Genomic DNA, 15,344 nt, shown 5'->3' with positions numbered 1-15,344 from the left:
CTTGATTCTTTAAGAATGCGACGCAAATGGTCAGTTTGTTCAAGGTTGCCAACAAAAAAAAAAACCAAAAACAAAAAAAAAACGAAACAAAAACAAACAGGTTGTGTAGTCTTATCTTTCCTTTTCTCTCTTGCTTTTTTTTCCTCCTTTCTTCTCTCCTCCGCGTTTTTCTGCACCTTCTCGTGCGTCAAAAAGAGCTCATGTTTTCATCGACCACCTTTTCAAAACGGTCGGGTTGAGATGTATATTAAAATAATAATGATAGAGACCAAATCCGAAGTCAAATGAAAACAAATTTCTTTAATTTCACCCAGAACTAGTCATGTCTTAGTTCTCGCCGTTTTTACCCTGCATGCGTTGGCGGCGTAATAAACGCTTGTAGAAAAGAAACTCTCCGTAACACGCCTTCATTTTGTGTGCTCTCTTAAAAAGGCAAGATGTGGGCGCTATGTTTTTATTTTTACCTTTGGAATCAAAGAAAACTCTTGGTCACATGACCAAACAATCCTCACTTGATCGGACCATTTTGAAATACTTTATTTACGAAACAAATAAGTTGAAATGACGGGAAAAACCATAACATTGCTGCATTCTGCACTAAAATCTGCACTTGATACATACATATCCTTTATTTAAATAAGCTCAGAGCTTGTGGGGTCGTGTGAAAATAATTACAATATGAAACCATATTAAAATAGTGATAACATTACTTACAGAACACAAAATAATTGACTACAGCAATCTGATTAAGGGATAAAATGTATGATATAAGAGAGCTTAAACAAACTTTGTTTAGTTTGCAATGCAATTTTCCCAGAGCTTATGTTGAATGTTGATGTGAACATTAATTATACGGTTATTTTTAGCGAAGTGAAATAGGCTCCTTATGTTCTGTTTCTTCAATCAAAAAGCTGCTGACCAAAAAAAAAAGCTATTTCGCACTAGCAAACAGACTTAGCGCGCATTTATAATTATGCTACGTCATAAAGGTCAATTTACTCGAAGATTTTGGGGCACGTTGGTAAAAGCGAATCAGTTATTTTCAACGAGATATTTAAAAAAAGCGACGAGCAAGAAGCTAAGAAAATGGCCTCAGGGCGTCCATCAGGTTAGTAAGCACACCTTACGTAGTCACATCTTAAAGGTTTTTCAAATCTCACCTTGATTTGCCGATTTTCCTTGATCGCTCGGTTCCAAAATTTCATTCAGATCCTGTCGGAATTAAAATCCGCCATGCACTTTTCGCTGCAATGTTCGCCCACCTACAGTTGCCGAACATAACATTTCCGAAGCCTTTGATCCTAGGGCGTTAACTGAGAATTTTAAAATATAGTAGGGACGCAATGTGTTCAGGAATTATTTTGTGATAAACACAGTTAAACCACACCACTGCAAAAAGTTGTCAGTTTTTGACTTTAATTCAGTACATTATATAACTTCCATACGTTTTAAATATTAAATACGGATGTAAGAACTTTAAATGACATATATTTTATGGAGTGGAACACATTTATGGAAAGGCGCAAACAGTGTTTAGTTGTATTTAATTGTTTATTTTTTACGCCTGCTATGGTTACGCTAGATGTTAAAAAATCCTTTTATTACGTCATTCCAAGAATGCTTGGAACTTTAGAAGAGTCGCGCGCATCGAATTCCAAAGGTCACTTAGATTGACGTCATAATGGAGATTTACACGGAGTTTTCAGAAAATGTGAATGAAAGCAACGCAGTGAATAAAAACCCTAATCTCGTACCCAGATGTTTGTATTTGGAGAAAACATTTTCGGTAAAATGGATCATGTTCTCCTATCTGACTGGTCACTGGTCAACTGGTCAAATTTTTGTTTGGTAATTTCACGCGTGCAACTAAGTTGTACGCGTGGTTTAGCGCGCGAACATTGTGTACCATTGTCAACAAAATTTTAGCGGTGCTTTCTGGTAACCCCCAAACTTTTAAGTTAAATATAAATATAAAGTCATTTCATTGGTTGTTTCGAAAACTTTGAGTAAATTTTCCGAAGTCGGTAATATAAGAAGATCTACTCGGAGTTTTCGAACTCAATAAAGTTAAAAGCGACAAATCTTACTTAAGTGAAAAAAAAATTATCAATCAATAAAAAGCCACAAAATAGCTTCCTAATGCTTTTTTACAGACTCGCTTAATTTTTGTTATCGACACTGAGTTGGTCTGTGAATTCTTGATTCCTTATTTCTGAGAAGAATGTTTTTCAAATGTCTCTCATAACAACTGATGGCAGCTTGTCGCGCAAATAAGTACGACGTTTTAATTTTCAAAATCAATAAAAATCGATTTATAGTAACACAAATTGTGCACAAAACTTGGGGAGGTGGGGGGGGGGGGGGGGGAGTGAGATAAGCATGCCAGTATTGGCATTTTGGGGGAAATTCCAGAACAGATTCAATATTTGGCCGACCGATATTAATTGGCTTAAATAGCTTTCGTTTGCTAAGTACCGGGAAAAAAAATTGGAAGAGTCCATAAGGTGACTCTAAAAGCAATAAAATCTGCTTTTAATTTAGATCGAAGAAATAATTTCTTCGAGATGGAGAAAAAGTTGAATCACCAGGAGCGTGAAAATGAGGTAAGTACATTACGATATATTAAATAGAAATATAACAAATGCAGACAAAAATTCTTCTCCACTTCCATGAAAATTTCTTCAAAAGAATACACTGTGATATATTAAAAGGAAAAATGACACATGCGGACAAAAGTTCCTCATCATTTCGAAGAAAAATTCTTTAAAATGAAAAAGAAATGCACTTACTTTATTTTCTTGCTTTTGACGATATTGAAATTGTCATCAGCCACAAAATGAAATAAGTACATTTTGATATTCAAGAGAGATCTAACTAGAAAGAGCAATGCCTGTGATGCTGAGGGAAATTCTATTTGAAATGTTTGAAGGAGAATTGAATTTCGTCAGAAAATATAAGACTGAACCTCTCTAAGAGAGGCGGATATTTCATGACAAGATTTGAGAGCGATCTGCTAAAAGAGATTCCAACGATACTGGAATGATAAAAACTTAATACTTACTTAAGGACGGTGCCTACTAATATCGAAGTATTTTTGTGTAGTTTATGACTAGGCGGGAAAAGCAGATTTTAGAAAGGCCTATTGGAATCCAAAAAGAAAATTGGGGTTAGCCATGCATTTTTCAGAGATAATTAAGCAATAATATCTCTAAAAAGGGCCAAAATATGAAGCAATGTATGGGATTTTTTCCTAAATTGAAGCTTAATTATCTCTGAAAAATGCATGGTTACCCCCAATTTTCTTTCGAGATACCAAAAGCGTTTGCTAAGTTCAGGTTTCTCCGCATTGTTTTAAACCGCGCAAAAATATTCCTGTATTAGCAGGCACCACCCATAGAAAACCCGAGTATATCGAGATGCGCAGAACATATGCGCAGTAACAATAGTAGGCACCGTCCTTAATCAGACAGGACATGTTCATGAATCTTTGTAAGTTTAGGAAACAACTACTGAGTTGCAAGTGTAGATTTCTGTATTTTCATGGGATTTAATAAGACTGAATAATTTGAAATTGATAATTATTGCAAAGCGAAAGCTTGCTTTGTTATTCATTAAATCGCCGATAGCCTTGTTATTCATTCGTTGATTGATTCGTTTGCTCATTTTTCTTCTTTTTTCCTTTTTTTTAGAAATTAAAAGAGAAACTAAATTCAAAGGAAGAGTACTTGAAAATGGTAACCAGAGAAACAGAGTAAGCGATTGTTGTTTTAATCATTTATTTTAATTAAAATACAATCAACACGATGTTTATATATCCGTCGGACAGACCACAAAGAGACAACAGCAAACCGTCTCTTTTCCTTCGCTAAGCGTTTGTAGTGTTAAGATCTCCTAGAAGAGGCGATAGGGTCGTTCAGAGCCGCATAAGGTTAAGCTAAAGGTTTCTAAATTAGAACAGTGTAGCAGGTGCCAATTGAAACTCGCCTGATTGCCTCCTCCAACCGTTTACATTGCAAAATACTAAGAGCAGGTGATGAGGTGTTTTGGAGCCACACAAGACAACTCTCGGCTTTCCTATTAGTATAGAGTATTTTATACCTACTGATTGATCGAGCCGATTTGGACAAATATGAGAAAGGAAATCGAAAAAATGGAGTGGACGAAAATTAGCCGATTTATGAAAATCTCTGGCAATGCTCAAATGTAAGTATCTTCAAAGGCTCGGATCTTTCTCTAGTCAAGGATTCTAAGTAAATATAATTAGGTAATTATTTTCTTATGGAGTTTTTGCTCAGTCTAAGGGCAGATTACATTCATTATCCTTATTTCTTTTAAATTTGTTGCAGCATGAAATATAAGCAGTTGACTGCAGCCAAGAAAAAAATTCAGGCCGCAAAAGAGAAGGCTCAGGTTTGTAATTTAGACAGACGAGAATCTTGTTTTTTCTCTCAAAAAATAAACAAACGATGGGGGCTGGTAGAATGGTGTGAACTGGGTAAAATGGAGGAATGGTGAAAATAGAAGATGTAAAATGAGCGAAAAAACAAACTAAAAAGAGAACGGTGAAAACAAGGAAAGCGGGGGACACTAAGAGACAAGGGTGGTAACAGGGGGAAATGGAAGAACGGGGGGATAAAGTAAGGAACAGGGGAAGGGGCGAGGCGATGATCTACGGGAAAACCGAAAGAAGTGAGAATAAGAGAGACAAAACCATAGAACTGGGGAATAGATGCCGGAACAGGGATAAAACATTTAAACGGGGCTAAAACATTTAAACGAAGAACAAGGGGAACAGTGGGGTATTGTGTCTACAGGGGAAAAGATGCATAAATTGGGGCCCATTAAATAGGAGGAATACGAGTTTTCAGGGGGAATGCAAGGAAACAAGAGATTGGGAATCAGGGATACGAACAGGGGATAGGGGTATTAGCCGGAGGGGGAGTCACGTGGGAAGGAGGACGAAGTTATGGGAGATAAGGGGTGAGAAACAAAAAAGGAATGAGAAGATTAGGAATGAGAACAGGGCCAAAGTTGGCATAGGGGGGTAGGGGGGGGGGAGGTTGAGGGTAAACACTGTATATGTTGGTTGATAAAAGATGGAATTAGGAACTGTTCAATTTTAGCGTTGGGATTTTTAGGTGTTTCTGTGCAAAGTGTTGGGAATGAACTCAAGACATTATTCCTTCCGGTCACTTGTATATATTTCTATCTTTCATCTGTCAACAGGTGCATTTAAAATTATTACAAGAAAGAAACACCGACTTCCACGGGTAAGTTTCCACAGCAATAATACAACAAAACTTAAAATAATGTCTTCTGATAACTTAGAGAGAGATAACGGGAAGGGACCAGTTATGGTGTGTTATTTTTCTTTACAAAATATAAAAGTGTTATTGTATCACTTTGTGTTTCTTTCTAGGACACTTCAGGAATTGAAAGTTGAAGACGACAATGTTGATCAAGAAGAGGTAATTTCCCTAAATTTTAAAAACAGAAAAGAAGGCCCTCTTTGCCTTTCTAACAAGCAAACTCTCGATTAATTTTAAAGGTACAAGTATTCATCTTTTCATTTCGTTCATCATCATTACAGACAAAATCATTGATTTAATCGTCTGCATTGTCATTATCATACTGATTATCCTGAAATTATTCCATTGCCATCTTAATCATCGTCATTGTCACACACCATCACCACGTGACCAAACCGAATCATCATCATTATAATTACTAGTGGAAGTGTGTTTCAAAAGTTATACCATAAAGGTTTTGAAAATTAATTGTCTGAACTTATTACATCAAATCCTACTTTATTGCAGAACCACAATAAACTTATAAAGCTTATGTCTTTCGATTGCATTGTCTTTCTCCAGTAAAGAAGGAGTTGGAGAGAAATAACGGGAGATTCCCAGTCATGGTTGATTATTTTCAATGAAAAACGTTGTGCTTTTTTCTAGGAAAGTTCATGGGCTGATCATATGATCACAACTTCATCGCTATCATCATCATCTTCACCATTACCATCATCATCATTATCATCATATTATCATTATTATTATTATTCATAAGTACATAAATTATGATCATCCGGGTGAGTGTAGTCCTGGGAAGGACTGTTGGTGGTGACTTTGACTGACGTTTCGACAACCTGAGCGGAAGTCATCTTCAGAGTCAAGTGAATTGTGGAACGTCAGTAGGTGGTATATACGTCTCTGGTTGTTAACCTGATTGGTCAACGAAGTCCAGATGTTATTGGTCGTTCGTCTGTAAGCCGTGATGTTATTGGCTGTGAAGACTGTAAAAAGTGATTGGTGCGTTTCGATCCGTCTTTTGTTGGTCAAAAAGTCCGTGGGTCTATTATTAGTAAAATGTCTATTGTTTGTTTGTTTCGTTGTTGTTGTCAATAAGTCGTTTGTATGGTGCAGGTAGTTGTAGGCAACGGTTGAGTGGCGTTTGTTCTAAGTTAGTAAACCAGCTTTCCAGAGTGAGTCGTTGATAGTAATTTGTACAGTAGGTAACGCACTTGGCAGAGTCCCAGTCGATTCTGTGGTTCGTTTGTAAATGGTGCTCAGCAATGTGATTGTTGATATCACCATTTCTAGTTGCTCGTTTGTGTTCAGTCAGTCGTACGTTTAAATTTCTGCCGGTCTCACCAATAAAAGTGGCCTGGCAGTCGCAGCATTCGATCTTGTAAACTGCTCCCTGTCTGCGGTTAGGTTCGTCTTTGTCCTTTACTTTCGTCAGTAGTTGTCGTAAAGTGGGTTCAAACCATTTACAATATTATTATTATTATAATTATTATCATTATTATAATTATAATATTAGTAATAATAATAATAATAAGAAGAAGAAGAAGAAGAAGAAGAAGAATAAGAAGAATAAAAATAATAATAATAATAATAGTAGTAATTATTATTATTATTATCATTATTATTATTATTATCATTATCATTATTATTATTATTATTATTATTATTATTATTATTATTATTTTGTTACTGACAGCAATCAGTGACAGAACTTCCTACATCGCTAATAACCCCTTCTTTATTGCAGAAAAAGAATGAAGTGAAGAGGTATGTACGTCTTTTATGATTATTTTCGTACGTCTAGATGTTTAGAATCACAAATTGAAAATATTGTGACAACTCCATGTAATTTAATATTTTATTTATACATGGCATTATTACCCAGAACTACAGGGTCTCTCGTTTATGTTAAACGTTAACTCAGCGTACTTTTTTGGATGATTGCAGCAAAACTAGAACAAATTTTCCAAATCTCGCGAAATTTTTATTTTAATAGTCAGTCTTAATATCAAAAAAGCACCTTCTTAAAGTATGCACTTCTGTTTATCTGCAGGGATATTGAGAATTTGGTCCGAAAAATAAAAGAAAAGAAGCAAGAGGTACCTGATGATGTCATTTACGCTAAACTGTACTGTTGTATTTTCTTAGTTTATGTTTCATATTCAACTTTTATTCGAACAAATTTAGTTCATGAAGTTTTTCTAAGAATAAACCAAATGGTTGTTGATAAGATTAGTTATTATGTTGATCCAAAACATTAAAAATTGGAAACGTGTTCCCATACATCCCATATCTCGAAGAGCTGGCCAATCAGCAGACTAATAGCATTTGCACAGAGTATATACACGTATTTCAAAACAATATGCTTCAATAGTTATATACAAAAAGACTTCTTCTGTGATTGGTTTTGTGATAGTCATTTCAAAATAACTCCAAAGCAGATTGGCACATTGTTTATTGATCGTTTTTTGTTTTGATATAGAGGGAACAGCGAAAGGCCTCTTTAGATGAAGTGAACGAAAGTTTCCAGGTTTGTTTAATTATTTCACCCGGTCGTAAATCGTTCGCTTTCCTCTGCTTCAAGTAAACTTGATCCTTGTGTTTGTCTGTGCCAGAAAAAACGTCTTCCTTTGCAGGTTAAATTCAAAGTTTATCCCCCCCCCCCCCCGCCCTCTACATAGAATCTTCACTACATTACTAAAATCGTTATTCCAGTACTTCCCACCCTTAAAGCTTTTCTTCCTGTTTTTTTCTTATTTTCTTTTTTACTCGATCAACAGCAGTCCTGGAAACGAGGCAGCAGATAGAGAGGTAAATATATTAAACAACAAGTCATATTCTCTGGTTAATTTTATATCTCGATTTGCACTACTTATAGGTGAATACAAAACTTGACGTGCCATAGTATGGCATGTTAATAAATTCAAGTGGAAAAGACGAAACGGAAAAGACGAAATAGTAACCTTGTTAGGAGCAAGGGGAATGACCTGAGGTTGAAATCTTGAAAACGGATTCATGTTGATAGTGTAAATACTGTTAGAAGCTTCTATCACTTCAGGAATCGCTTTATTGATTCTCTTTTTTTTTTCTTCTCTCGTTTTATATCTGTTTGTTCAGATTGCCTGAGTAATAGTTTATCGACAGCCATTACCTAAAACGTTATGCTAATACCTTTCTTCCTCTTTTCCGTATAGTGAACTGAAACAAATGAAAAGTGAAGAAAAGAGCTGCAAAGAGCAGGTGGGTTTATACAAACTAAAATGGAAATAATTTCCTTGCACTTAGAAGTCACATGACCCACATCTCCAAAATTGCAAAGCCACGTTTAAATGCAAGACGCCTGTTAATAAGTGATCGCGTTTTGCTGGAGAATGTGGGGCTTTGATGCTTGAACTCTTATCTAAAGTTTATATTTCCGTGCAACATTAAACCGTAAAGACGGAAATGATTTTTATTGAAGTTATCCACTCACTGCCATGCTTATCTATTGATGTATTAACTGGCTTGTTGATTGATTGATTGATTGATTGATTGACTGATTGATTGATTAATTGATTGATTGATTAATTAAATTGCTGATTGTCTTATTGATTGATAGGTTGCTTGATTGATTGATTGATTAATTGATTGATTGATTGATTGATTGATTCATTGATTGATTGAATGAATGTATGAATAAATGAATGAATGAATGAATGAATGAATGAATGAATGAATAAACGAACAAAATGAATGGATGAATGAATGAATGAATGAATGAATGAATGAATGAATGAATGAATGAAAGGTTGCTTGCTTCGTTTGATTGATTGGTTTGATGGCTGATTGATTGATGATTGTTAGGTTGCTTGATTAATTGACTGATTGATTGATTGATTGATTGATTGATTGATTGATTGATTGATTGATTGATTGATTGATTGATTGACATGGTTTGATCTCATTTCATTTCTTCTTATTTAGGTCTCCAAAGTGCAGGAAGCACTTGATCATCACGAAGAGATGGGAGAGTGAGTAGATTTTTTTAAAAAATGTCTGCTTTCATCTGACCAAACGATTGCATTGGTCTTATGCTCCTTTGACTGCCACTGATCCGAAAGTTTATGGATGAATAAGCTTGATTTGTTTTCTGTTTAGGAAACAATTGGATGTGAGCAGCAAACTTCAAAAACAGATTGACCAGATTGTAAGTCTCTTTTTAACTTATATGACCTTTAATCGTAATTATTTTACTACATGAGATACCACAATCGTTCCAAATCTTAGGACTGAGATATCGCGTCAAAAGAAAAGTATAAATGTGTTAAGATTAGCGATGTTGAGAACACTAAGTGCAACGATTTAAAGAAAATACAAACGTTGGGTAGAAAAATGGTTTCACACATTGTGTAGCAGACAGTAAATGTTCTGGTTACAGTTTTCCGGAGAACAAACGGAGTTTCGCCTTCACTGTTTTAAGTGCTTTTGTGTTTAATTTGTTTTAGACTGTGGCCTTGCATGAAGAGAACAGGAGAGTGGAGGTACCTTGCTATGGTTACGCTAGATGTTGAATAAAACGCTATACTACGTAAATGCATAAAAAATGAGACAACTTCGAGACCTCAAACTAAATAAACACCACATCTATATTTCTGCGATAAATATAAGTTTTGAATTCAATAGATATAAATAACTGCGAAAACAAATGCAACAACAACAACAACAAACAAGCAGAGAAGTTAATGAAAACAACAACACACAAAAAGGAATAAAACCCAAGTAAAGCTGTAAGCAGTTAGTTTGGGAAAACGTTTTGTCACATATGCTATGATATTGCTTTACCACGCTCCACTAATGAAATTATAAGTGAAGCAAAAGCTAGCCAATCGGGAACTCGCCTCACACTCAGTTTTCCCGCGCTTTATGTCAGTTTTCTTGTAGTTGTTTCGAGTTCTGATTGGTTCGTTGTGTTGCTAAATTTGTTATGATTGGTTGGAGTGATTAAATTGGTTACTTTTTTAAGGGCACTAACCCTAAGACCTAAGACCAACTTATGTTTTCAAAACTGACATTTGTAAAGAAAAAAAATATTTAGACTCATTTTCAATTTAACCGGAACATATATCTTCCTTTCATGTTGTTTTCTCGTTAGATAAACCAGGAACTACTATAAAATCCGAGGAACTTATTTTCATCAAAGCCAACCTATGAATCAGACTATGCAACTGTCAAAGAGAAACCCGCATGAAATCATATTTTTTTTATGTTGCTTAACAATTATTCTAAACTGTGTTATTTGTTATACAACCTGTAGGAACTACAGGCGGAGATGAAGAGGTAAATGAGAGATTGGTGAAATTTTAAAATCCTTTTTTCGTTTCATGTTAAGATGTTATGAGATGAGCTCAAATACTTTGTTTGGCTTTACAGGGAAATGGAGGGCTTGTCGAAAAGAATGGTGGACATAAACCAGGTATTATAACTATGAAAGCTTTTGATTTTTGTCACGTCGTTAGGAGTCGGGAACAACACGGAATTTTCTTACTTAAGGTTAATTCTTACAAAGGTCTACCCTAGTTTTCAAGCCTTCGCGCCGTCCGGCAACAGATGAAGCGAGCTGTGTTCCAGGCATTGGTTCGAGCAGTGACGCCAACTTTAATAGTATCTGAGATCAAACCCGTCGGCGAAGACTGAAAACAAGGCTTAGATATGTCATAGCTTTGGCTGAATTGAGCTAAACAAAATGGATGAGATACGGGATTGACGAATGTGATGACCGAGATAATGGATTAAATTACTGAATACCACTGTAGACGGAGGATGTTGAAGACTTTCGAGTCCTAGAAAGTGGCCATGATGAGTTAAAAGTATTCTTTTCGTCAATGTCAGAAGAAGAGAATTCCTTTGTTTCTTGTGAAAGTGACTGTGACAATGTTAGAAGGTACATACCTTGCCTTGCCACAATGGCAACCGGTAGATCAATCATTGTCTTACTATTTACGTATTCTCTTGCTGTCCAATTTAAAAACACCAGTCCGTCCGTGACCGCTATTCTAATAATTTCTTTTCTCTTTATTTTTATGTTTCTGCAGTCGTTCACAGATGAAATTGAGGAGCTTAACAGGTAAAAACAATCTTTTCATGCTTCCAACTTATTAAGCTATTTTCTATTTTGATGACAACTTTGCGGTTGCATTAAACATTCCTGCGCAAAATGAAAAGAAATTTACGGAAACTCACACTCTAACTGAAACATCTAATTAATACATTTTTACCATTTTTATTTGTTTTAATTTTAATTTAGAGAGGGCGCAACAAAGGCTGAAGATTTCTTCGCCTGGCGACAGCAGGTGAGAAAGGACTAAAGGAATCATGTCACTTATAAAACCTCGCTGCTGTTTGAAACTTTACTTGGACTCTAAATAAGAAACTTAGTGAGTAGTGGGGGAGGCATGGTGCCGGGCCAAATCGTCTTTTTTTCTATTTTGAAGTTATTCCTTGGAAAACGTATACAATGGAAACCCTAAAACAAACACAAGACGAGAGGACATTTTATAGGTGCCTACATAATTGCTTAGGGAGACAGACCCAAAGCCGTATTAACCTAGACATCAAAAGTTCCCTGGCAATTACCTTGCACTTGTCATTATGAAACGCTGTTAAGATATTGTAGACTGAACGCAAGATTATGGCTAACAGCAACAAGCAGATTTATTCCCCAACACTAGAAATCTTCACAGCTCACAGGTTCTTGTCACACAGAATTTAGCACACAGCTCTGGCATACAGCTTTTACACTTGAATCAGCGCACAGCTCCGTCATGAAGCCCTTTGGATAGACTTCTTGACACACCGTTTATATTTTTTCTAACATTTCTCTCTCAAACTGCTAAGCTTGCTTGCTTATGCAGTAGTCGTTTAGTAAGGTCTTAGAACCACCTAGAATCTTATTTCAGTAACATTTACAGTAGCGTATGCTATATAAAACCAATTATGTAAACTGTGACTCAGAATTTTAAAATGTGCTGGAAAGTTCTACAGAATGCACAATAGAATGTTTTGGAAAGTTTCGGAAAATAAATACAACTTTCGTAACAAACGCCCATTTTTAATTTAGAATCAGTAATCCTGCTTTCCGAAGGTAATTAGTCTAACTTGCTGTTTCTTTGTCAGAATTGGGATGAACTTAAAAACAAAGATACTTATCTTTATTTGCAAGTTCTTTCTTAAAAGGAAAAAGGTCCATTGCGATTACCTTGCACTTGTCATTTTGAAATGCACAGTAATAAATTTATGATCAGTAATCTCGGCTTGCCAAGGTAGTTAGTCAAACTTGCTGGTTTCTATTTCAGGCCAAGGATCAACTGGAAAACAAAGAAAAGTAAGTTTAGTAAAGTAGAAAATCTAGCTAGCTAAATTATTGTCTCAATGGAACGAAGACCATTTATTAAAAATTAGAGTGACTTTAGTGAAGTGAAAGAGCTGGCGTAACTAAGCAAAACTTGTTGCGCTTTGTGAAGTTCCACCAGTCATACTTGATTAGATTTCAGTTTGTGATTTGTTCGGGTTGGATTACACTGCAACTCTCAATGCATATTAAACATTGTAATTAAGGATTATCAAACGCAATATAAAACTGAAAGATTTTTAATAATTATTAGTTTGAAATACTTCCGTGGACAATCTGTGAGTAAGATCGTTTTTCTGTTTTCTCTCTTACAGTGAACTTACAGAACTTAAGAAAGTGCTTGAACCACTGCAGGAAGTGAGTATTGAGAATACATTCATACATCAGAAATATTTGGAAGTGTACACGACAGAAAATCTCTTTTTTTTTAATTTGTGTCCGTCATAAAATTGTCATGTTGTTCCTGTATGAACATCGAAAAAGCAATCCTTATCAATTTTCGTTCCTGCGTTTGTGGCGCATAAAAGTGTCAAATTTCACTTCCATGAGACTGGGAATAGTAGATCTGCGAAGTCAATACAGGAAAGCTAGCCTCGCGATTTCTCTATTCCTCAGTTGTTTTTCGTGTGCAGAGGAAGAAAAATGTGCTGATGAAAGTAAGAATAGGGTTGTTGGATTCTCAGAATGAAACAACTGAGGAATAAAGAAACGGCGAGACTATTTAAATTAATCAATCAATTCATCCGTGTTGACTGGACTTGAGATTTACGCATGTCATTTCGCTTTTATGCAGCAACTGTTTTCGATACCACCCTCCCACAGCGAGCCCTAACTGCCCTCACACTATCCTGTAAAAAGAATCTGAATTGCCCCAATCCCACCCTTGCGATAGAGGCCAAATGATAACAAGAAAGTCAATGGGCAGAGGAACTTATAAAATAAAATATTGCTTGCCCATAATGTGCGGTAGTTTGAACATAGGCGTCTACAAACGGAGTAAATTGTAATTAAAGTAGTTTTCTTCTGATAAGATGTATGAATTAACAACATGTTATCTCCTCACCAGTTTCCAACAAGAAAGAAATCCAGAGGGGTTATCAGACTGCTATGCAGTCTGTTCTGCTTTCGAAGTTAAAAGAATCACCTTGTTTTATATCAAAGTACGAATAATTTGTTGTTTTGTAAATTAAATACTGTACATTTTTTCTACATCAAACTGACGTGAACAATTTGCCTTCTCGTTCGGACAGAAGGAAAAAGTGCAGTCGTTTTATTATGTGTTTAAATAAATATTTGTTTTGACAGTTTGAGCTGGATTTCAATGTTTAATCTTTCGCAAATACTGAAAGATGGTCTTTTTCTGAACTGAACCTGCGGTGCTTTTCATAAATGAGACAGATTGTCGGCGTTTCAGGAATAATGTGAGGAGGGGTGGTAAGAAGTGTCCAGAACAACAAATAAAACTGCAATTCAGAAAAGAGCGAGGGAGAAAGAGGGGGAAGGGTTTGGACAGCTGGGGAGAGGGAGGGTTCACGGTTTATCCAGTCCAGAAAAACGTGTTGGGAGAGGGGAGAGGGGGTCGGGAAGTGCCTGAGGCCCAGTTTCCAGTATCACGCACATAAATTACGCAAGGTAAATCATCGACCTACCTGATTTCCATGTAGAAGCAAAAGAAACAAAGTGGAGGAAGTCACTTCCTGCGAGCAGAGCTGAGGCGAGTCTTAATAACCAGCATTTAGGTCTCTATACAAGCAGGATAATGTCCGGCTCTCTAGCGGCTGTGACGTTTGTGTGCTTCGTGTCATTGCATCAAAAAATGCCTTTGGGTTTCCATGCAAACGTTATTAAACATTTAAAGTTTTTCCTCTGATTTAAAGTGTGCAACTTTACTCCGCATCAAGGCAAAGTCAAAGTTTCTATCAGCTGCTATATGTAACTTCTAAATGTTATTCAGTCCCTGTTTGAAACCCAACTCTCTGAAGCTCGATTTAGTACCGTTGAGCAAAATATCTGCAAAACCAGTATGGTAACCAAATGTTTCCCTCCACATGCCCAGGCATAATGACGGTTATCGACTAGTGTGTCAGGAAAATTCTATTATTGTGTATTTATTAATGCTATGGTATTTAAAAGCGGACTGCGAGGTTCAATTATTACGAAAGTCTATTTCTAAGAAATTAAACTATGATTCCCTTAAGAAAGTCGTTCCTAGGTTCAGCCCCTACAGCTAGTAAGAAACATCTTATATGGCGCCGAATTCTTAACATCAAAAAGCGCTATCGATTTACGTGAGCAAATAATGAAAACTGATTCTTTGAAAAAACCTCCGACAAAATGAGATTAGTTTAAAAAAATCTATATATGTATCAGTTGATAGAGCTTCTTGTCCAACATATCGAAGCTCCGTCGATCACAGTAAAATTGAAAGGTAATTATATTTTAAACAAGAAGTTCCGCAATAAAAGGGCAAATCCCTCCTTCATTTCACACCTTTGTCGGCGTGAGATCTAAATTTAGACGTTGTTCAGTCGTGGCAAGTTGTTGACTCAAGTTTCCTCTGAAAAAAAAAACATACCTAAAAAGTCCATAATATAACCTTAACAATATAAGATATCAAGTTCTAATTTTTTTAACCTGGTTTACTCTAAAAC

General features: G+C 35.9%; 2 protein-coding genes and 1 long non-coding RNA gene across 4 annotated transcripts; all 3 read left to right on the top strand.

The window, feature by feature from the left end:
* Positions 1-1,013: 1,013 nt before the first annotated feature.
* On the top strand, positions 1,014-5,766 carry LOC146464248 (uncharacterized). Its single transcript, XM_085130016.1, has 6 exons — positions 1,014-1,108; positions 2,542-2,603; positions 3,690-3,751; positions 4,347-4,410; positions 5,227-5,270; positions 5,420-5,766. The coding sequence occupies exons 1-6, from the start codon at positions 1,087-1,089 to the stop codon at positions 5,538-5,540; spliced, it is 375 nt and encodes a 124-aa protein (XP_084986142.1). The 5' UTR covers positions 1,014-1,086; the 3' UTR covers positions 5,541-5,766.
* A 1,217-nt stretch (positions 5,767-6,983) lies between these two features.
* Positions 6,984-7,836, top strand: LOC146464247 (uncharacterized). Its single transcript, XR_014868548.1, has 3 exons — positions 6,984-7,073; positions 7,360-7,405; positions 7,789-7,836. It is a non-coding gene; the product is annotated as an uncharacterized LOC146464247 (long non-coding RNA).
* Positions 7,837-8,504: 668 nt separating this feature from the next.
* Positions 8,505-14,166, top strand: LOC146464246 (uncharacterized). 2 transcript variants are annotated; one of them, XM_085130003.1, is made up of 11 exons: positions 8,505-8,546; positions 9,270-9,316; positions 9,444-9,492; positions 9,791-9,826; positions 10,600-10,622; positions 10,716-10,758; positions 11,378-11,409; positions 11,590-11,635; positions 12,638-12,666; positions 13,008-13,050; positions 13,760-14,166. In XM_085130003.1, the coding sequence occupies exons 1-11, from the start codon at positions 8,514-8,516 to the stop codon at positions 13,826-13,828; spliced, it is 450 nt and encodes a 149-aa protein (XP_084986129.1). In that variant the 5' UTR covers positions 8,505-8,513; the 3' UTR covers positions 13,829-14,166. The 2 variants fall into 2 exon arrangements, with proteins under 2 accessions (XP_084986129.1, XP_084986128.1); XM_085130002.1 differs by having other exon boundaries at positions 13,008-13,893.
* The last annotated feature ends 1,178 nt before the right edge of the window (positions 14,167-15,344 follow it).

The sequence above is a fragment of the Pavona decussata genome, unplaced genomic scaffold, assembly GCF_977016875.1.
Source record: "Pavona decussata unplaced genomic scaffold, jaPavDecu1.1 SCAFFOLD_166, whole genome shotgun sequence".
NCBI lineage: Eukaryota > Metazoa > Cnidaria > Anthozoa > Scleractinia > Agariciidae > Pavona > Pavona decussata.
Note: the sequence above shows the minus strand (reverse complement) of the source record. Positions and strands in the feature narration are given on the sequence as shown.

Coding starts and splice junctions, on each gene's coding strand:
- LOC146464248 (XM_085130016.1), top strand. CDS start 1,087: ATGGCCTCAGGGCGTCCATCAG. Junction 2,604..3,689: donor ACCAGGAGCGTGAAAATGAG/GTAAGTACATTA, acceptor CCTTTTTTTTAG/AAATTAAAAGAGAAACTAAA. Junction 5,271..5,419: donor AGAAACACCGACTTCCACGG/GTAAGTTTCCAC, acceptor GTTTCTTTCTAG/GACACTTCAGGAATTGAAAG.
- LOC146464246 (XM_085130002.1), top strand. CDS start 8,514: ATGAAAAGTGAAGAAAAGAGCTGCAAAGAGCAG. Junction 11,410..11,589: donor GAAATTGAGGAGCTTAACAG/GTAAAAACAATC, acceptor ATTTTAATTTAG/AGAGGGCGCAACAAAGGCTG. Junction 12,667..13,007: donor CAACTGGAAAACAAAGAAAA/GTAAGTTTAGTA, acceptor TCTCTCTTACAG/TGAACTTACAGAACTTAAGA.